General features: G+C 43.1%; 2 protein-coding genes across 4 annotated transcripts; both read left to right on the top strand.

The window, feature by feature from the left end:
• The first annotated feature begins 13,651 nt into the window (after positions 1-13,651).
• Positions 13,652-17,957, top strand: LOC119742129. 3 transcript variants are annotated; one of them, XM_038218161.1, is made up of 3 exons: positions 13,652-14,012; positions 15,190-15,362; positions 16,794-17,957. In XM_038218161.1, the coding sequence occupies exon 3, from the start codon at positions 16,831-16,833 to the stop codon at positions 17,764-17,766; it is 936 nt and encodes a 311-aa protein (XP_038074089.1). In that variant the 5' UTR covers positions 13,652-14,012; positions 15,190-15,362; positions 16,794-16,830; the 3' UTR covers positions 17,767-17,957. The 3 variants fall into 3 exon arrangements, with proteins under 3 accessions (XP_038074089.1, XP_038074088.1, XP_038074090.1); XM_038218160.1 differs by having other exon boundaries at positions 13,652-14,029; XM_038218162.1 differs by lacking the exon at positions 16,794-17,957.
• Positions 16,017-16,700, top strand: LOC119740626 (translation initiation factor IF-2-like). Its single transcript, XM_038215990.1, has one exon. The coding sequence runs from the start codon at positions 16,017-16,019 to the stop codon at positions 16,698-16,700; it is 684 nt and encodes a 227-aa protein (XP_038071918.1).
• Positions 17,958-23,464: the final 5,507 nt, after the last annotated feature.

Below are 23,464 nucleotides of genomic sequence, written 5' to 3'. Positions count from 1 at the left end.
TAATGCAGGAGTGCACCCTGTCATTAGGAGGCATCCCTCCTGATATATGCAAATGATATGCATGACGTGTACAGGTCTGAACCCCACCTCCTAAATTGAAATTGAAAATCACAACGGTAACGTTTGCCCGCAACCAGCCTGTTACAAAATGGCAACAGGCCGGGCCACGAATGTACTATTTCGTAGGCGATGAGCTTCGATTTTTGTTGATTTGAAAGTGTCTCAGGCAAATATCAATAAAGAGGCAAAAATTTCTGTTCAGTATTGTGACGGAATAGGAATTAAGTCACCAACTGTATGTTTTAAATACACTAGCACACTGTGAGTCACCCACACTTTGCATATAAGGAATCCTTGTTTCTGATTGGTCAATTGAGTTTATGCACTGTAGGATGGCAAAGAGAAGTTGTACACTAGCTTATGGGGCTCAGAGTCTATAAAAGGGGTTGCAGGGCTAGAATTTAGTTAGTTGATTGCTTGATTCTCTGATGATTAGACTAATTACTAAGGCTCTTGATTATGTGGAATGACATGACGGATGATGATGTTTAAAGGCTTGACCACCGTACTTGATTACTGTTTCTGTTCACCAATTACTAGTCTGTCTTAGGGTATAGGGTCTACCTAGGATAAGTTGCTCCACCCACATTCCGACTCCGCCGACTCCACCCACATTCCGACTCCGCCGACATTCCGACTCCACCAATTCCTACTCCACCCACATTCCGACTCCGCCGACTCCACCGACATTCTGACTCCACTCACATTCCGACTCCGCTGACATTCCGACTCCACCCACATTCCGACTCCGCCGACATTCCGACTCCACTGACATTCCGTATCCACCCACTTCCGACTCTAAATTCCGATTCCCAGTTCCCACTTCCATTCCCCTGCTCCATTGCCCTGACTACCAGTCTACTGGCTGATCCAACCAACCCAGAAGAGGGGATAGCCTGGTGCTGTGGCCCACCACTGCAGGGATAGGACACCATCGGGACGGCACGCTACCAACCAAACCAGCCTGACGCAGGAGGCGTAATTTTTTTTCCTAGGAGGGTTAGGGGCAATGTCATGAATAATTCAGTTTTTCCTTTGAATCATTGCAAGACTTAGGTTCTCGTTCTATTTTCCCCTTAAATTAAAATTATCTCAGCGATAAATTTGGAGAGGAAAAATAGCTGATGAAAATCAGCCGCGACGACGTGGATTCGAACCAGGGATCTCTGTATCCATAGCTCATCTCGCTATCCACTAAGCTACTGTGTGGTAGCTCGACGACAACCGTTCTTTAAAATGCTTTAATGTATTGTAACTAGTTGAGCAACTAACAACAATGCTGTTGATGTCATTGTCCGTTCTCATGGATAAACATGAATTATTCATGACATTGCCCCTAACCCTCCTAGGAATAAAAACTACGCACGCAGGAGAGCTGGCACCACACGTCTCAGTATTTAAAACCTATGCAGTTCAAATGCTCGAAAGTTACCTTCATGGAGACACTGATGATTTTGCGTAATTTTTGTGATAAGACAAGATTGACTTGTGTTTAATCGTGTGTTGAATCACCGTCCATGCACAGAGCTAAACAGTGATTTGAAAATAAACAATCATAATGCGCGCGCGCAGAGGTGATCCAATCAATGGCTTTGAATGGGAGCTAAGACCGGTCCCCATATATGTTTTACACAATCGGGGGCGCTATTTAGTGTGGGTAAACTCTTTGCGACGTCCTAACTGTTCAAAAGGTATCCAAAATTCTTGAAAGGCTTCCGCTCAATACTAGCGTACCATCACAAAGCTCAATCCTCGGACTAATGTTATTCATCAATACATCCTTTTGTCATTCCTCAGAGTTAGCAATTGTAGATTTACGCATTTTCTTAAAGTGTTTTTTATGTACTTTTTTTTTATTGCGGTCTTGCTTTTAGCTTTTTCTATTATCTTTTTTTCAGTTTTTGCTATGGAGTTAAATGCATGTCGTTTAATTGGCCGTTTCAAATCTTCCTTTTTTTTCAAATTCATATTAATCGGTTTTTTTTTAATGCATGCAGCACCCTAATTAAAAAACGACTTTGTTGCTCTTTGCGTTTAGATAAATAAAGCAATACATAAATATAAATGTTTGGGTTACCAGTTTGTTGGCCGTTGGTATGACGTCAATGGTTGTCTGTAGACTTTTATGTGTGACTATATCTTAAAGGGAGTTTTCGTTATTTTAATCTATTAACAATGACTGCACAAACGGCTTACTCGTGCCTAGCCCAGCAATGCATAATAAGCATTGCCTTCTGACGCCTCCTGGCCGTGCGCCAACAAGAGAGGGCGCTTTTTAACCACTTTCGAGATGGGCCACAGCATGGGCCCTCGAAAGTGGTTAAAAAAAGGCCTGTCAAGGATTTTGGAAACATTTTGTCTTGCCTTTTTTTGCACAAAGTGGACGGTGCAGTTTGGTTATGGACACGGTAAATGCAAAAGATCAAAGAGTTTATCTAAATTAAATAGCGCCCCCTACGTGTCAAACATTATTTAAAAAAAAAAGGCCAATGACCGACAATAAAGCCTGGAAATTTTTCGCGGGGGGGGGGGGGGTTCATCAGCAAAAAAATCTGAAAATGTACACAGGTTTTTTCTCCGGACACTTGGCCTCCGTAAAATCAAAAACTGGGGGTTGGGGGGGGGGGTGGGCTGGTACCATATTTCCCCATATCATTATATTTATAAACAGAGATATGCATTATATAAATAGAGAATGTAAAATACATGTCAAAAATCATAAAAAAAGCAGTACCAAAAAATGGTCAAATTACAATTATTATACATTGTAGTTGTGCCATTTAACCACACTATCTCATTCCCCTTTTCTTTAATTATTTATATGTTTACGGACCCCAACAACTGCGCATATCTCTGCACGCCCTCAGAAATGAGCCAGCAGCTGAATGTCTTGGACAACATTGTCAAGAAGATGGGCGGAGCTTCTTAGGAAGACCTCTCCAAGCCCGTCCCTCCCTGTAGGAGAATCTAGATGCATTCCTTGCACTAGCTTGCTTTTTGTTTGATCAAATATTCCAGTTTAAATACAACAATATAATTGGTGAATTTAAGTTCTGAAGCAATTTTTTTTTTTTTCATCGTGTTAAATCTGTTCATGTTGTCATTGGCCTTCTTATGGTTGACACAATAGGGGGCGCTATTTAGTTTCGGTAAACTCTTTTGTATTAACCGGAACTAGAAAGCGCCGTCCTATTGTTCCCTCCAAAAGGCAAGAATTTTTCCCCCAAAGTCCTTGAAAGGGCAGCCAACAGTGCGCTGTATTCGTAGCTCCATGAGGACAATCTGATTCCGCTTTTTGCAAATCTGATCTTTATGCGATAAATCATATTTTGAAAAAAAGAATGGCAGGTACCGTTTTTATTGAACTTAGTAAGGCGTTCGTTTCTTTCGATCATATTATCCTTTAAGCTACAAAATATGAAGTTGTCACTCTGTTTTAAAATGGTTCGGTTCATACTTAACCAACCGCAAACAATCCGTCACGTGTATTGAACCGAATACTGGCGTACAACAAGGCTCAATCCTTGGGCCATTTTTAGTCATATTTTACACCAAGGGCCTTCCTTTTGTCATTCCTGAGGATTGTCAGTTGTAGATGTAGACCTACGCATTTTATTGCAGTGTTTGTATGCACTTTTTCAGCTCAATTCTTAGTAACGCTATTTTACACTGGTTTATATTGCTGTCTTGCTTTCAGCGTTTTCTTGTATCGTTTCTTTAATCAATTTTGCTGATAAGTCAAGTGCGTATCATTTCCTTGGCGTTTTTAAGTTTTCGATTCTTTTCTTATTCATATTAATTTGTTTATTTTAGTTTGTTGCTCTTTGCGTTTTAATTGCCTTAATAAATAAAGCAATGAATAAAACAAATGTTTGGGTTGCCCGTCTGTTTGGGTTGCCGTTGGTATGACGTCGAAGGGAACATTGTCAGTAGACTTTTATGAGTTACATGTATCTCAAATGGTATTTTGTTGTTACTCATAAACAATGAATGCACAAACGGTTTATCGTGCCACTGCGAGCTGCCTAGCCTAGCCCAAAATAGCCCTCTGACTCTTCCTGGCCGTGCGCGAACAAGAGAGGGCGTTTTTAACCACTTTGGAGCAGAGTTTGGAGAGCCCAAAGGGGTCACGGTAGGTTCATACTTCCCGCGAATGCGAATGCGAATGCGAAATCGATGTCATAAAAACATCATCGCTGCAAAATTCGCCGGAGATGAAATGTGCTCAACTTTTGCGAAATCGCAGCGCGAAAGTTTGCAGTCACGTCACAAACTTTCGCGTTCACATTTGCTTTCGCGTCGAGGATGAACCAGAGTCCAATATAGCGTCTTCAATTGCGTGATCTTCAGGCGTTGTTAGCAATGTCCCTCCCAGTAATCTACCCCCCAAACTCTCCCTTTCTTAACGTTGAAGGGGTACTTGCGCCCCTGTCCCCATTGTCCTTCAGACTTCAAATAAGGGGACAGGTATACAATGTAGATAGCAGTATCTCCTGAATACACTAAGATGCTTTCCTCCTATTTCGTATGATTATGAACTAAGCTGTTGATTGAGTTGTCAATTTTCTGCCGTGTTTTTGTAATACAACAACGGGTAACCGAAGACCACTTAAACAGGCCTACAAGCTTAGTAAAGCCGCCAAAGTGGTAGGGCGATATCAACATGATGAATCAAATTTTGGGAACTTTGGCAAGCGAACCCAAAAATATCCAAGCATACCTCACGCTCGCACATTTGCTTGAATGTAACAAACAAACAAAATAATTGTCGTTGGTGACAAGGTTGGGCTCGAACCACCAACCCCGAAAACAATGATCTTAGAACGGCACTCTACCGACAGGACTACCGGCTCGTAAATATCAAGCCGGAAATTTATAATATATATAAACTGTCAGTTGCAAGGGGTTGTGACGTCAAAAGTCACGTGTCGTCGTCAGTCCTCCCACCCCATCCACTCTGACCAAAAAAAAATAATTGTCGTTGGTGACGACCTGGGGCTCGAACCTCCAACCACGAGATTGATGATCTGAGAACGGCACTCTACCGACAGGGCTACCGTCTCGCACTTATCAAGCCGGAAATTTATAATATATATAAACTGTCGGTTGCAAAGGGTTATGACGTCAAAAGTCACGTGTCGTCGTCAGTCCTCCCACCCCATCCACTCTGAAGAAAAAAGTAATAGTTGTCGTTGGTGACAACCTGGGGCTCGAACCTCCAACCCCGAGATGGATGATTTTAGAACGGCACTCTACCGACATGGCTACTAGCTCGCACTTATCAAGCCGGGAATTTATAATACATATGAACTGTCGGTTGCAAAGAATTGTGACGTCAAAGGTCACGTGTCGTCGTCAGTCTTCCCACCCCATCCACTCTGACGAAAAAAATAAAATAATTGTCGTTGTTGACAACCTGGGGCTCGAACCTCCAGCCCCAAAATTGATGATCTTAGAACAGCACTCTACCGACAGGGCTACTAGCTCGCACTTATCAAGCCGGGAATTTATAATATATATAAACTGTCGGTTGCAAAGGGTTATGACGTCAAAAGTCACGTGTCGTCGTCAGTCCTCCCACCCCATCCACTCTCACCACCTGGGGCTCGAACCTCCAACCCCGAGATTGATGATCTGAGAACAGTCTACCGACAGGGCTACCGTCTCGCACTGATCAAGCCGGGAATTTATAATATATATAAACTGTCGGTTGCAAAGGGTTGTGACGTCAATAGTTACGTGTCGTCGTCAGTCATCCCACCCCATCCACTCTGAAGAAAAAGAAATGGTCGTTGGTGACAACCTGGGGCTCGAACCTCTCACCCCGAGATTGATTATCTGAGAACGCCACTCTACCGACAAGACTACCGGCTCGCACTTATCAAGCCGGGAATTTATAATATATATGAACTGTCGGGTTGCAAAGGGTTGTGACGTCAAAAGTCGAGTGTCGGGGTCAGTCCTCCCACCCCATCCACTCTGACGAAAAAAATAAAATAATTCTCGTTGTTGACAACCTGGGGCTCGAACCTCCAACCCCGAGATTGATGATCTTAGAACGGCACTCTACCGACAGGGCTACTAGCTCGCACTTATCAAGCCGGGAATTTATAATACATACGAACTGTCGGTTGCAAAGAATTGTAACGTCAAAAGTCACGTGTCGTCGTCGGTCCTTCCACCCCATCCACTCTGACCAAAAAAATATTGTCGTTGGTGACAACCTGGGGCTCGAACCTCCAACCCCGAGATTGATGATCTGAGAACGGCACTCTACCGACAGGGCTACCGTCTCGCACTTATCAAGCCGGAAATTTATAATATATATAAACTGTCGGTTGCAAAGGGTTATGACGTCAAAAGTCACGTGTCGTCGTCAGTCCTCCCACCCCGTCCACTCTGACCACTTGGGGCTCGAACCTCCAACCCCGAGATTGATGATCTGAGAACGCCACTCTACCGACAAGACTACCGGCTCGCACTTATCAAGCCGGGAATTTATAATACATATGAACTGTCGGTTGCAAAGAATTGTGACGTCAAAAGTCACGTGTCGTCGTCAGTCCTCCCACCCCATCCACTCTGACCACTTGGGGCTCGAACCTCCAACCCCGAGATTGATGATCTGAGAACGCCACTCTACCGACAAGACTACCGGCTCGCACTTATCAAGCCGGGAATTTATAATACATATGAACTGTCGGTTGCAAAGAATTGTGACGTCAAAAGTCACGTGTCGTCGTCAGTCCTCCCACCCCATCCACTCTGACGGAAAAAAAATTGTCGTTGGTGACAACCTCGGGCTCGAACCTCCAACCCCGAGATTGATGATCTTAGAACAGCACTCTACCGACAGGGCTACTAGCTCGCACCTATCAAGCCGGGAATTTATAATATATACGAACTGTCGGTTGCAAAGAATTGTAACGTCAAAAGTCACGTGTCGTCGTCAGTCCTTCCACCCCATCCACTCTGACCAAAAAAATATTGTCGTTGATGACAACCTGGGGCTCGAACCTCCAACCCCGAGATTGATGATCTGAGAACGGCACTCTACCGACAGGGCTACCGTCTCGCACTTATCAAGCCGGAAATTTATAATATATATAAACTGTCGGTTGCAAAGGGTTATGACGTCAAAAGTCATGTGTCGTCGTCAGTCCTCCCACCCCGTCCACTCTGACCACTTGGGGCTCGAACCTCCAACCCCGAGATTGATGATCTGAGAACGCCACTCTACCGACAAGACTACCGGCTCGCACTTATCAAGCCGGGAATTTATAATACATATGAACTGTCGGTTGCAAAGAATTGTGACGTCAAAAGTCACGTGTCGTCGTCGGTCCTCCCACCCCATCCACTCTGACGAAAAAAAAATTGTCGTAGGTGACAACCTGGGGCTCGAACCTCCAACCCCGAGATTGATGATCTGAGAACGCCACTCTACCGACAAGACTACCGGCTCGCACTTATCAAGCCGGGAATTAATAATATATATGAACTGTCGGTTGCAAAGGGTTGTGACTTCAAAAGTCACGTGTCGTCGTCAGTCCTCCCAACCCATGTATATAGATATATACAATGTATACGTTTTGAAGTGATGCGTGACGAGTAAGGTTGTGTACTATCCGCTCTCCCTCTTTTTACATAAATTTTGCGTCATTTTGAAAGAAATATTGCCACTACTGCTTACAGTCATTTTAGATAGATACATCTTACCATGACTGACAAGGATCCAGCAACTAAAGCACATCGGAGTCGCCGAAAACCCAGCTCAAAAAAAGATCTCCCGAGCCCGAATGACAGCGACCAAGATGGCGGCTATGTTGCGTCATGCGTATGCAGTGACAAGCTATCGATCATTGACGACAAGCTTGACAAGGTTCTGGCGTCAATCACTAACATCGAATCACGACTGACCTCCCTAGAGCTTAAGCACCAACAGACCCACCAGCAGGTGTCTTCAAATGCCACAGACATCGCTGAACTCAAAACATCTGTAACGTTTGTCCAGGAAAGTCATGACGCCATCAAAAAGCTGATCAACACAAAAACCGAGTACAACCTGCGGATCATCAGGAACCTCGAAGACAAGATTGATGACATCCACAATCGAAGTCGCCGTAACAACGTTGTCATCCAAGGCATTCCTGAGAGATCTGAGGCCGGATCGGAATCGTGCGAGGGCTTCGTCCATGAGCTCTTGGCCAATCATCTAAAGCTCCAGGGTGCCGACGAGATCGAGATCGACCGGGCACATCGCACGGGTCCACCACCCGGTACAGGCTCAGCTGCAGCACTCAGCTCACCACGCCCAAGACCAATTCACTGCCGGCTTCTTCGATACAGCGATCGTCAATTCATCCTAAAGAATGCAGCAAAACATCTGAAGAACAACAAGTTCAAGGGCAACAACATCTTCATAACGGACGACGTCACACCCAAAGTCAGGGCCCAACGCAAGCAGCTGAGGGAAATGCACCTGCGACGCATTCAAAGAGAGGAGCGGGTCCACTTTGCGTACATTCCTTGGTCAGTACCAGCCATGATCAGGTACAAGATCCAAGATGGCCCGTTCAGATCATTCCGTCTTGAGGGAGACGCCTGAAGTCAACAATGCATCACAATGTTCACTTACATTTAATCTTCACTGCTCTATTCATGTCCTTTGTTTTGTGTATTTATGTGTGTGTATTTGTGCCTCAGTGTGAGACAAGCCGACATCACAAGTTTATCCTGCTTATTCTGGTGAGTTATATTTCGTGCTTGATATGTTTTGATTTTGTTTTTATTAATTAACCAATAAACATACCCTATTGAATGACTTCTGATATAGATCCAGATACAAATTTTGATATTCCCGACAAAAATTGCTATTACTACGACCAGGATGAATTCAGTGATCATTTCATTACGAACACCGATATTAAATTATTACATTTCAATGCTCGTAGCTTACGAAAAAACGTATCAAGCATTAATCAGTATATTAACTTACTACGGAAGGATTTTGCAGTTATTGGAATATCGGAAACCTGGTTAAATGATATTCATGACCCTCTAATACAAATCCCAAACTATATCATTGAGGGAACCTGTAGACAAGACAAGAGGGGTGGTGGGGTTGCACTTTATATACAAGAGGATTTGGTATATAAAGTTCGCAACGACTTATCAATTAACAATTCCGATATTGAATCATGTTTTATTGAAGTTATAAATACAGGTAAAGCGAATGTTATTATTGGAACTGTCTATAAACCCCCCTGTGTTTTAACCAACAACTTTACAGAATGCTTTAGTACTGTTTTGTCACTTATATCTAGTGAAAATAAAAAATGTTATATAATGGGTGACTATAATATCAACTTACTTGAGTGTGACATTGACAATAGTGTGCAGACCTTTATGAATACTGTTCTATCTCAATCATTTTATCCAACTATTGACAAACCAACAAGGATCACTGCTGATAGTGCAACTCTAATTGATAACATTCTAACCAATGACCTTTCGAATCTTTCCTCTGGTGTTTTGATGACTGACGTCACAGACCATCTCCCCGTATTCTTAGTAACCAACAGTGTCAAAGAAAGTCCCCGAACCAGCAACAAATTCCAAAAACGTACTTTTAATGCCAGTAATGTTGAAAACTTCATTTATGATCTAAATATGATTGATTGGGATTCTGTAATATCAATAAACGATATACATCGTATGTATAATAATTTCCTATCAAATGTCCAACAACTTTATAATAAAAACTTTCCTTTACAAGATGTTAAATGCCGATACAATAAATGTAAATCCCCATGGTTATCTGATGGTATTTACATTTCTATCAGACGAAAAAATCATTTGTACCGAAAATTTACGAGGAACCCGACTGCGACTAATAAATCTGTTTATACTCTGTATAAAAACAAATTGAATTCTTTAATCAAATTAGCCAAAAAAGAATATTTATACACAAAATTTAGCGAAGTGCAAGGTAATATCAAGGGTACTTGGAAAGTTATTAATTCATTACTTAACAAGCGCAAGCAAAACGTAAACACATCTTACTTCTTTCAGGATGGTAACGAAATTAACAATGACAAGGAAATTGCAGAAGCATTTAACGACTACTTTGTTAACATCGGCAGTAGCCTCTCCAGTGAACTCCCGTTATGTAACACTTCCTTTGATTCATTTCTAAGCAACAAATGTCCAAATTCACTGTTTCTTACACCTATTACCAAGGAAGAGGTTGTTGACTATCTTAACAAAATACCTTCTGGGAAGGCCCCTGGATTTGATGGTTTAAGTTCTTCTGTCATCAAACAAGCACGGTATTCTTTAGCTAAGCCCTTGTCTGACATCTTTAACAAGTGTTTGACAGCTGGAGTCTTTCCCGATGATCTAAAAATAGCCCAAGTAACACCGATATATAAAAAAGGTTGTAAGCATAACATTACCAACTATAGACCCATATCAGTCCTATCTACATTTTCAAAACTATTTGAAAAGCTTATTTACAAACGATTAGTATCTTTTATCACTAAAAATAATATTCTTTCTGAGTCTCAATTTGGATTTAGACAAAATCGTTCAACTGAATTAGCGATATCATATGTAGTTAATAAATTATGTAATGCAATTGATCAAAATAATTTCTCCATAGGCATTTTCTTAGACTTATCAAAAGCATTTGATACTGTAAATCACGATATTCTTATAAGTAAATTAGATCATTATGGAGTGCGGGGAACAGCTTTGGACCTTCTGAAAAGCTATCTGTGTAACAGAAACCAGTATGTATCGTTTCAATCTGTAACTTCAACTAGCCGATTCATTACGTGCGGGGTACCTCAGGGTTCCGTATTGGGTCCTCTACTATTTCTTCTTTATATTAATGATATATGTAATACTTCAGACACTGTAACATTTTGTTTATTTGCAGATGATACAAGTTTGTTGTACACTCACGATAATGTAGATGAAGCAATTAGTAACCTAAATATGGAACTTGAAAAGATCAGTACATGGCTTCTCGCAAATAAATTATCTATTAATGTTGTCAAGTCAAATTATATGATTTTTTGTGCCAATCAGTACAAGTACACACAATCTGTTCCTCTGAATTTAAATAACTCAAGGCTTAATCAGGTTAAGATAACTAAATTCCTGGGTGTAACTATTGATGAAAATCTCACTTGGAAACATCATATTGATGAAGTAGCGACAAAAATATCAAAGAACGTTGGAATAATGAATCGTTTGAAATATTATCTTCCGAGTAAGATTTTATTAACATTGTATAATTCATTTGTTTTACCATATTTAAATTACTCAATCTTGACCTGGGGCAGTTTGCCATCTAAGTGTAACAAATTACTTACTTTACAGAAGCGAGCAGTTCGTTTAATTTCAAATGCTGGCTATCGTGATCATTCTGCTCCGTTATTTGCTAAATTAAATATATTACAATGTAATGACTTATATTACCTTAATTTAGGAAAATTAATGTTTAAATTTAAGCATAATCTACTCCCGTCCTGTTTGGATTCTTGTTTTACCTTAGCATCTAATGTTCATGTATATAACACCCGAAGTAGTGCTAAGGGAAATCTGTTTGTCCAATTTAATAGGACGTCAATGTCAAAAAACAGTGTGGTTCATCAAGGCACCTTGTACTGGAATAGTTTAGATGATTCTCTTAAACTGTTACCCTCACTATCTGTCTTTGTCAAAAAATTAAAAACTCATTATATCGAATCATATTCATAAATTGAAATGTTATATGTGCATTAATATTTAGGCCTTGTCTCACACACTTGTCCTGTCTGTCTACCGTTGTGTTTTGTTTGTCCCTTATTACAGTACTTTGGTTGTATGTCTGTCCATAGGTAAGGGCACAAAAGCGTCTGCTTAACCTTATACCTAACTGTTGTCATTTAATATTACACTTATTAGTTATCACTGTGTACATAACTGTCATATATATTACTATTGACCTTTCTTAATTTATACATGATTGTACATAATTGTACTGAATGACATCATTGAAATAAATGTTTCCAAACTTATAATATATATAAACTGTCGGTTGCAAAGGGTTATGACGTCAAAAGTCACGTGTCGTCGTCAGTCCTCCCACCCCGTCCACACTGACCACTTGGGGCTCGAACCTCCAACCCCGAGATTGATGATCTGAGAACGCCACTCTACCGACAAGACTACCGGCTCGCACTTATCAAGCCGGGAATTTATAATACATATGAACTGTCGGTTGCAAAGAATTGTGACGTCAAAAGTCACGTGTCGTCGTCAGTCCTCCCACCCCATCCACTCTGACGGAAAAAAAATTGTCGTTGGTGACAACCTCGGGCTCGAACCTCCAACCCCGAGATTGATGATCTTAGAACAGCACTCTACCGACAGGGCTACTAGCTCGCACCTATCAAGCCGGGAATTTATAATATATACGAACTTTCGGTTGCAAAGAATTGTAACGTCAAAAGTCACGTGTCGTCGTCAGTCCTTCCACCCCATCCACTCTGACCAAAAAAATATTGTCGTTGGTGACAACCTGGGGCTCGAACCTCCAACCCCGAGATTGATGATCTGAGAACATATATTTTCATTGGGTTAGCCAAAGCGAGAATTTACATTTGAATGGAATCAGCGGAGTGTGACATTAAGGTGTGGTTGAACAGGCGTGTTCAAGTCACTGACCGAATTCACCAGCAAGCAGTACGGACGTCAAATTTGTGTGTGTTCTTTTTCGTGCCTAAATCGATAGAGCAACCATGTCCTTAAATGAACAATCTTCTTCTGCACAAGAAGTACCTGTCTCCCTGAAACTTGTCGGAGATACCATCAAAGCAGCATTGGGAGATTTCAAGGGGTATTTGGATACCTCGCTCGCCTCATTCAAAAAAGACAGCGAGCGTAAGCAACAGACGACGTCGGAACAAGTACAACAGCTGAAGCGAGCTTCGGAGCTGAGTTTCCGGTTCAAAGGAAACAAAACCCAATATGATTTCAATGCAGGTATTGTAGAGAAATTAGGAAGGGCAGAAAATTGTCTCAAAGAAGACGACGGTGGGTCAGCAAAATCCCTGGTGACAGAGGTCATTGCAGATGTAAAAAAGCGAAACAAGCTGATAAGACTAGCCGATAAATCTGACGCAGGTTAGTGGATGAACAGAGTATAATAATATATTGTCATTCAAATGCTTTGTAATTAGCTCAGCCTTTTTCCTTTGTACTTTCCAAGCTTGGAATACCTGAACTGATGATGAGTTTAAACTTAGCTTATTATTCAGCAAATACAAGTAGTAGGAATTGTTTTTATAAAGCAATGCCTATAAAGGCATACTGCGAATTCTGTAAGATGTATTCAAGAGAGCCTAATGGGCTTTCGGTGACATTCTTTACGAAACAATTAGCATAAAACGTGAATTGCATTGACAGATTAGCCACTAAAGATTCACCGATACGTAAAGTACATTTCTTTAACCTATATCGCTATACCCTTCTTACAGGCTGGACAGCTGTAGATGAATACCTCAGTGACGAGCTCGCTAGTAACTCCGAGGATGACAAAAGAATTAGACAAGCTCAAGCAAGGGCGGTACGAAAAAAGCGCCTTCAGAAAAGCAGTCAGCTTGCGAACAAGCGTCAACGTCAAAATGCTACAGTGGAGCAGTTTTCTCCTTCTACTTCTGGCACTGGGCTTTTTCGAAGTTTTCAGCCAAACCGTAGATTCATGCCTGGGGCTACCTCTGCTTGGAGCGCAGGACCAAAGCCAACGGACTTGTGCTTTGCCTGCGGGAAACCAGGCCATTGGAGACGCAACTGTGGACAGCAAAGGCAGGCAGTGGTGGGAGGAAAAGAACCAGCAGGGGGTAGTACAACTCAGCCCCGACAGTGGTGAATCAGACGACTCACATAGTGTAGCAGAAAATGTAAATACAGAAACAGGGTATGATATCGACTTTTTTCTTGCAAACTATTATGAATATGAACAGGGCAATGATGAGCCATTGGTCAAAGGCAGATTGAAAGCGGCTGTAGAATTTTGGAGAGGAATAGACGCAAATCCAACAGTCATAGATATTATTTCTAATGGATATAAATTGCCTTTCATTAACACGCCTAATCCCAGAAATTTCAAAAACAACAAGTCGGCACTAGAAAATAGCAGTTTTGTTTCTGAAGCGATATCAGATCTTTTGAGTAAAGGATTGGTTGCCGAGTGTGACAAACTACCACATGTAGTTAATCCATTGACTGTAGCTACCCAAAGTTCGGGAAAGAAAAGATTAATTTTAGACCTTCGTTATGTGAATCAATTTCTTTGGAAGGATAAGATTACTTTTGAAGACTGGAAAGTAGCAGAGTCATATTTCCAGAAAGGTGATTTTTTATATTCTTTTGACCTTAAGTCAGGTTATCATCATATTGAGATTTTTCCTGAGCATTGCAAGTTCCTTAGTTTTGCTTGGACCACAGAAGGAGTCACCAAGTACTATTCTTTTTTAGTTTTGCCATTTGGTTTATCCACAGCCCCATATATTTTTACAAAGTGCTTAAGACCACTAGTAAAACACTGGCGTACTCAAGGATACTTTGTAGTTTTGTACCTCGATGATGGTTGGGGCAGAGCGGGCACCGAGGAAACTGCCAACTTGATTGCTTCAAGGGTAAAGTCTGACCTTTTGTCGGCGGGACTAGTGCCGAATGTTCAGAAGTCACAATGGGTAGCTACGCAAAGTTTGACTTGGTTAGGTTTGGTATGGGATTCAAGAGACTTTTCAATTAGAGCCTCTGACAGAAGAATTGAAGATATTGTTAGCTGTATCAATGGCATTCAGATCAAGCTTCCCTATACCTCAGCTCGGAAGCTGGCCTCAATTACCGGTAAAATTACATCTCTTGGTCCGGTAGTGGGGAAGGTCTCTCAATTGAAAACAAGGTTTCTGTACATGGAAATTATACGGAGAGTTCACTGGGACTATGAATATAAACTTGCTAGAGACTGCAGAGTCATTGAGGAATTAGTGTTCTGGAACTCAGAAGTTCAAACCTTGAACAAACGGTATTTATATGAATATTCTCTTCCCAAATGTTTTGTATATACAGATGCGAGCCAAGTGGGCTGTGGTGCATGGACAGTCGGATGTGGAGGGGAGTTGGTCCTGCAAAGGAATTGGTCGAGCGCTGAAGAAACCAAAAGTTCCACGTGGAGGGAATTACAGGCGGTTTCCCTCGCTTTGCAAGCATTTGCGAAGAGTTTAGAGGGTAAAGTAGTGAAGGTTTGTACTGATAACAAAGGCGTTGTCTCGGTAGTCAGCAAAGGCAGTATGGTAGAAAAGTTACTTGTACTCAGTCTGGATATATTCCAATTCTGTAGAAAGCATGGTATTCAACTGGAGGTACAGTGGATACCCAGAGAGCTCAATCAAAGAGCTGATGAGATGAGTAGGGAGATAGATTGGGATGATTGGGGTGTATCATACATATTCTTTCAATTCATTGATAAAATATGGGGACCTCATACAGTTGATCGTTTTGCAGATGAAACCAATGCAAAATTGCCTACATTCAATTCCAAATACTCATCCCCTGGCACAAGCCAAGTAGACGCCTTTTCGTGCAATTGGCAAGGAGAAAATAATTGGTTAGTCCCCCCTATAAACTTGGTGGCGGACGTCCTAAGACACTTGAAGTTGTGCAAAGCAGAGGGCACTTTGGTTATTCCCTGCTGGCATTCAGCCCCTTTTTGGCCGTTGCTCTTTTCCCATCAAAGTTCGTTTCGAAGTTTGGTCAAGCATACCATGCATTTTTCTGATTCGTCAGATATATTCGTCCAAGGTCGGAATCACAAGTCTTTGTTTGGATCACCTTTATTCAAGTCCGAAGTCCTTTGTGTCAGACTGAAGTTTTCATTATGATTAGGAATAAGCCGCATGGCAAGGAAGCCGCATGGCAAGGAAGCCGCATGGCAAGGAAGCCGCATGGCAAGGAAGCCGCATGGCAAGGAAGCCGCATGGCAAGGAAGCCGCATGGCAAGGAAGCCGCATGGCAAGGAAGCCGCATGGCAAGGAAGCCGCATGGCAAGGAAGCCGCATGGCAAGGAAGCCGCATGGCAAGGAAGCCGCATGGCAAGGAAGCCGCATGGCAAGGAAGCCGCATGGCAAGGAAGCCGCATGGCAAGGAAGCCGCATGGCAAGGAAGCCGCATGGCAAGGAAGCCGCATGGCAAGGAAGCCGCATGGCAAGGAAGCCGCATGGCAAGGAAGCCGCATGGCAAGGAAGCCGCATGGCAAGGAAGCCGCATGGCAAGGAAGCCGCATGGCAAGGAAGCCGCATGGCAAGGAAGCCGCATGGCAAGGAAGCCGCATGGCAAGGAAGCCGCATGGCAAGGAAGCCGCATGGCAAGGAAGCCGCATGGCAAGGAAGCCGCATGGCAAGGAAGCCGCATGGCAAGGAAGCCGCATGGCAAGGAAGCCGCATGGCAAGGAAGCCGCATGGCAAGGAAGCCGCATGGCAAGGAAGCCGCATGGCAAGGAAGCCGCATGGCAAGGAAGCCGCATGGCAAGGAAGCCGCATGGCAAGGTAGCCGCATGGCAAGGTAGCCGCAAGGCAAGGTAGCCGCATGGCAAGAAAAGAATTGCCGAATGGCACGTATATAAAAGAATAAATATTAAATATAAATTACTTTATTAATTACCTATTTCTCTGCAGAAAATATAAAGACGATGAGTACTCTTCAACGTTGGCCATGATTCTTGACGCATCAAGAGCCCCCAGCACCACTAAAAAATACAACGCTGCTTTTGCCGCATGGCAACAATGGTGTAAGGTGGAGAAGATCAATCCGTTACCAGCCAATGCCAATGACGTGTGTCGTTATTTTATACATCTCTTCAATATTGGTGCTCCATTCTCGAGAATCGAATCAGTTTTCTATGGCCTAAAATGGCGTCATGATTGTTTTGCGGACTGTAAAGAAAACCCATGTGACAGTAAATTTTTACATAATGTATTGCAGGGATTAAAAAGAAGATTAGCTAAACCTGTTGAGAAGAAAGAACCCATTACACCAGAAATATTAAAGGCTGTCATAGACAAGTACGCAGTTCTGAACAGTCTGTTAGATATTCGATTATGTACTATGTTGCTTATTTCATATGCAGGTTTCTTGCGTCACAGTGAACTTATCAACATCAGAAGATGTGATCTCCAATTACATTCCTCATATGTTAATATCTTCATAGTTAAAAGTAAAACTGACATTTTTAGACAAGGAGCCTGGGTGATCATTTCAGCAACAAATACATCTACGTGTCCAGTCAGAATGTTAAACAGATACCTAATCCTTGCAGATCTTGTAGATGAAGATTCAGATGAAAGTTTCCTTTTTCGACCAGCTAATTATATTCGAACAGAGAACAAGTACAAACTAAGATCAGGGCAATTATCATATTCAAGATGCCTTGATATATTTAAAAGCGCCTTGTCTTCGGTAGGAGTCAACCCCAAGCGTTTTGGACTGCATAGTCTTAGAGCTGGGGGAGCAACGGCTGCGGCTCGTATTGGTGTGCCGGACAGGCTTTTTAAGAAACACGGACGTTGGCGTTCGGAGACGGCAAAGGATGGCTACGTCCACGAGTCGTTGGAAGACAGACTTTCTGTATCCAAAATGCTGGGTTTATAGATAGTTTATCAGCTGTATGTTGGTTCAGTAAGTTGTAATATGGGCATTTCAATCCCTGGATGTGTTAAAAAGTGGAAATAAAACTTGATGTTTCCTGATTATGATTGTATTAAAAAACCCTTATTTCCCGCTCTTTAATTCCTGAGTATGATAATGTGGAATAAATAATATGGGCAATGCTTGCCATCGAAGTTCGGTGTTTCCCAAATGGATTGCATTATTTGTTGTTGTTAACCTATTTTCTTGCAGGTTGGGTAATACAGGGTGGGAAAATACGAGGGTAGGCGGCATTGAAAATAATTTATTCGCGATTGAGGGGCTAATTAGAGAATAAATATATTTTCATTGGGTTAGCCAAAGCGAGAATTTACATTTGAATGGAATCAGCGGAGTGTGACATTAAGGTGTGGTTGAACAGGCGTGTTCAAGTCACTGACCGAATTCACCAGCAAGCAGTACGGACGTCAAATTTTCATGAAAATGTGTTAATGATTGATATTGAAATTGAATGCCTCTAATCAAGCCACTTGTTATCCAGCTTCATTATATTGACAGATACAGTAGAAGTAGAATGCCGTTAGCAGACGATTCCCTATCTTGGCAGTCAACTTTCATCCTACAAGCACAGAGACGGAAACTCAAGACCTTGAGTTCGGATACTTCTGTCTCGACGCAGCTTAAACTGTCCCCAAGATAGCGACGCATCCTGAGCCGTGTCCGCGCAATGCTTGCCATCGAAGTTCGGTGTTTCCCAAATGGATTGCATTATTTGTTGTTGTTAACCTATTTTCTTGCAGGTTGGGTAATACAGGGTGGGAAAATACGAGGGTAGGCGGCATTGAAAATAATTTATTCGCGATTGAGGGGCGAATTAGAGAATAAGGCACTCTACCGACAGGGCTACCGTCTCGCACTTATCAAGCCGGAAATTTATAATATATATAAACTGTCGGTTGCAAAGGGTTATGACGTCAAAAGTCACGTGTCGTCGTCAGTCCTCCCACCCCGTCCACTCTGACCACTTGGGGCTCGAACCTCCAACCCCGAGATTGATGATCTGAGAACGCCACTCTACCGACAAGACTACCGGCTCGCACTTATCAAGCCGGGAATTTATAATACATATGAACTGTCGGTTGCAAAGAATTGTGACGTCAAAAGTCACGTGTCGTCGTCAGTCCTCCCACCCCATCCACTCTGACCACTTGGGGCTCGAACCTCCAACCCCGAGATTGATGATCTGAGAACGCCACTCTACCGACAAGACTACCGGCTCGCACTTATCAAGCCGGGAATTTATAATACATATGAACTGTCGGTTGCAAAGAATTGTGACGTCAAAAGTCACGTGTCGTCGTCAGTCCTCCCACCCCATCCACTCTGACGGAAAAAAAATTGTCGTTGGTGACAACCTCGGGCTCGAACCTCCAACCCCGAGATTGATGATCTTAGAACAGCACTCTACCGACAGGGCTACTAGCTCGCACCTATCAAGCCGGGAATTTATAATATATACGAACTGTCGGTTGCAAAGAATTGTAACGTCAAAAGTCACGTGTCGTCGTCAGTCCTTCCACCCCATCCACTCTGACCAAAAAAATATTGTCGTTGATGACAACCTGGGGCTCGAACCTCCAACCCCGAGATTGATGATCTGAGAACGGCACTCTACCGACAGGGCTACCGTCTCGCACTTATCAAGCCGGAAATTTATAATATATATAAACTGTCGGTTGCAAAGGGTTATGACGTCAAAAGTCACGTGTCGTCGTCAGTCCTCCCACCCCGTCCACTCTGACCACTTGGGGCTCGAACCTCCAACCCCGAGATTGATGATCTGAGAACGCCACTCTACCGACAAGACTACCGGCTCGCACTTATCAAGCCGGGAATTTATAATACATATGAACTGTCGGTTGCAAAGAATTGTGACGTCAAAAGTCACGTGTCGTCGTCAGTCCTCCCACCCCATCCACTCTGACGAAAAAAAAATTGTCGTAGGTGACAACCTGGGGCTCGAACCTCCAACCCCGAGATTGATGATCTGAGAACGCCACTCTACCGACAAGACTACCGGCTCGCACTTATCAAGCCGGGAATTAATAATATATATGAACTGTCGGTTGCAAAGGGTTGTGACTTCAAAAGTCACGTGTCGTCGTCAGTCCTCCCAACCCATCCACTCTGACGAAAAAGATAAAATAATTGTTGTTGTTGACAACCTGGGGCTCGAACCTCCAACCCCGAGATTGATGATCTTAGAACGGCACTCTACCGACAGGGCTATACTAGCTTGCACTTATCAAGCCGGGAATTTAAAATACATATGAACTGTCGGTTGAAAAGAATTGTGACGTCAAAAGTCACTTGTCGTCGTCAGTCCTCCCACCCCATCCACTCTGACGAAAAAAAAATTGTCGTTGGTGATAACCTGGGGCTCGAACCTCCAACCCCGAGATTGATGATCTGAGAACGGAACTCTACCGACAGGGCTACCGTCTTGCACATGTCAAGCCGGGAATTTATAATATATATGAACTGTCGGTTGCAAAGGGTTATGACGTCAAAAGTCACGTGTCGTCGTCAGTCCTTCCACCCCATCCACTCTGACGGGAAAAAAAAATTTGTTGTTGACAACTTGGGGCTCGAACCTCCAACCCCGAGATTGATGATCTGAGAACGGCACTCTACCGACAGGGCTACCGTCTCGCACTTATCAAGCCGGGAATTTATAATATATATAAACTGTCGGTTGCAAAGGGTTGTGACGTCAATAGTTACGTGTCGTCGTCAGTCCTCCCACCCCATCCACTCTGACGAAAAAATAAAATAATTGTGGTTGTTGACAATCTGGGGCTCGAACCTCCAACCCCGAGATTGATGATCTGAGAACGGAACTCTACCGACAGGGCTACCGTCTCGCACTTATCAAGCCGGGAATTTATAATATATATGAACTGTCGGTTGCAAAGGGTTGTGACGTCTAAAGTCACGTGTCGTCGTCAGTTCTCCCACCCCATCCACTCTGACGAAAAAAAAAAATTGTCGTTGGTGACAACCTGGGACTCGAACCTCCAACCCCGAGATTGATGATCTGAGAACACCACTCTACCGACAGGACTACCGGCTCGCACTTATCAAGCCTGGAATTTATAATATATATAAACTGTCGTTTGCAAAGGGTTATGACGTCAAAAGTCACGTGTCGTCGTCAGTCCTCCCAACCCATCCACTCTGACGGAAAAAAAAATAATTGTCGTTGTTGACAACCTGGGGCTCGAACCTCCAACCCCGAGATTGTTGATCTTAGAACGGCACTCTACCGACAGGGCTACTAGCTCGCACTTATCAAGCCGGGAATTTATAATACTGTAACGGGACCTTATTGGGTTCTTGTCCTCCGAGTCCGGCCAAACGCAAGAAAAGGGGACAAACACACAGGATTTCCAACTTCTGAAGAAACTCTCATTTATTCAGCACAACAACTCTGTGGTCAACCTGCCACACTGCTACCAGTACCACGACTGCTGATTTCCAGCATAGAAATACACACAGTCTGAACAAATGTATACAATTGTAACAACTTGCAATGACCCCGGCATCTTGCCAAACCTTTCCCGCGTCCCCCAACAAAAGAAACCCACTATAAGCAACCTTTTTCCGGAGCCTATTTCCGGAGCGCGCGCCAGCCAGACCCAAAACCAGGTCAGGCTTGCGCCGCCGGAGCCCCTCCGCCGGAGCACCAGCGCTAGAAAGCAATGACAACAAAAACGTGCATAGACTGTCCGTTACAATACATACGAACTGTCGGTTGCAAACATTTGTAACGTCAAAAGTCACGTGTCGTCGTCAGTCCTCCCACCCCATCCACTCTGACCCAAAAAAAATTGTCGTTGGTGACAACCTGGGGCTCGAACCTCCAACCCCGAGATTGATGATCTGAGAACGGCACTCTACCGACTAGGCTACCGTCTCGCACTTATCAAGCCGTAAATTTATAATATATATGAACTGTCGGTTGCAAAGGGTTATGACGTCAAAAGTCACGTGTCGTCGTCAGTCCTCCCACCCCATTCACTCTGACGAAAAAAATAAAAATTGTCGTTGGTGACAACCTGGGGCTCGAACCTCCAACCCCGAGATTGATGATCTTAGAACGGCACTCTACCGACATGGCTACCGGCTCGCACTTATCAAGCCGGGAATTAATAATACACATGAACTGTCGGTTGCAAAGAATTGTGACGTCAAAAGTCACGCGTCGTCGTCAGTCCTCCCACCCCATCCACTCTGACGGAAAAAAATTGTTGTTGTTGACAACCTGGGGTTCGAACCTCCAACCCCGATATTGATGATCTGAGAACGGCACTCTACCGACAGGGCTACCGTCTCGCACTTATCAAGCCGGGAATTTATAATATATATAAACTGTCGGTTGCAAAGGGTTGTGACGTCAATAGTTACGTGTCGTCGTCAGTCCTCCCACCCCATCCACTCTGACGAAAAAAAAATGTCGTTGGTGACAACCTGGGGTTCGAACCTCCAACCCCGAGATTGATGATTTGAGAACGGCACTCTACCGACAGGGCTACCGTCTCGCACTTATCAAGCCGGAAATTTATAATATATATAAACTGTCGGTTGCAAAGAATTGTAACGTCAAAAGCCACACGTGTCGTCGTCAGTCCTTCCACCCGATCCACTCTGACCAAAAAAAAATGTCGTTGGTGACAACCTGGGGCTCGAACGTCCAACCCCGAGATTGATGATCTGAGAACGGCACTCTACCGACAGGGCTACCGTCTCGCACTTATCAAGCCGGAAATTTATAATATATATAAACTGTCGGTTGCAAGGGGTTGTGACGTCAAAAGTCACGTGTCGTCGTCAGTCCTCCCACCCCATCCACTCTGACAAAAGAAAATAATTGTCGTTGGTGTCGTTGATGACAACCCGGGGTTCGAACCTCCAACCCCGAGATTACAACGGCACTCAAACGACTGGGCTACTGGCTCGCACTTATCAAGCCATGCACTTATAATATATATAAATCGCCGGTTGCAAAGGGTTGTGACGTCAAAAGTCACGTGTCCAGTTCTGGAGATAATTGACGTACAGACCGACAGACAGACACACACAGAGAATCCTGGAATTATAGTAAGGATTCATCTTCATCATTTTGTATGTGCAATTATGTGTGCGTGTACTGACCCGGTATGCCTTATCACCGTCCACCTATTTTTATTTTTATAAAGACTACTATGTAAACTAATTCATTGCAAGTGGAAGCAACATCAGCCCTTGTAAACAGTGAAGAAAATGCACTTTAAAATTAATTAAACCACATTAGGATGTATAACATATACTGACATTAAGAGAAATGGTATTTGCCCGAAAGATTTTGTGACCAAAATCCCAACTTGCTGAACATGTACTACTTGCGAATAACCTGCCTGCCACTGTTGTTTGCATATAGCGCCCTCATCGTTCACAGTGTTTAGAGTCGCGTAAGGATATGTATCGTACATCACTGATAAAAGGTAAGATGCCTATATTTCAAGAAAATATCCTAAAATTAAGTATTTTAACAAAAACTGTTTAAAAAAAATATTAAAATGATCAGCACTGCTAAAGGAGAAACGAAGGCATGAACTTGAAAGCTTAAAGGGTACAATGTAGTGCGGTGCGTCATTGGCGG

This window comes from Patiria miniata, unplaced genomic scaffold, assembly GCF_015706575.1.
Source record: "Patiria miniata isolate m_02_andy unplaced genomic scaffold, ASM1570657v1 HiC_scaffold_5, whole genome shotgun sequence".
In the NCBI taxonomy this organism is placed as follows: domain Eukaryota; kingdom Metazoa; phylum Echinodermata; class Asteroidea; order Valvatida; family Asterinidae; genus Patiria; species Patiria miniata.
This window is presented reverse-complemented; position numbering and strand designations above follow the sequence as displayed.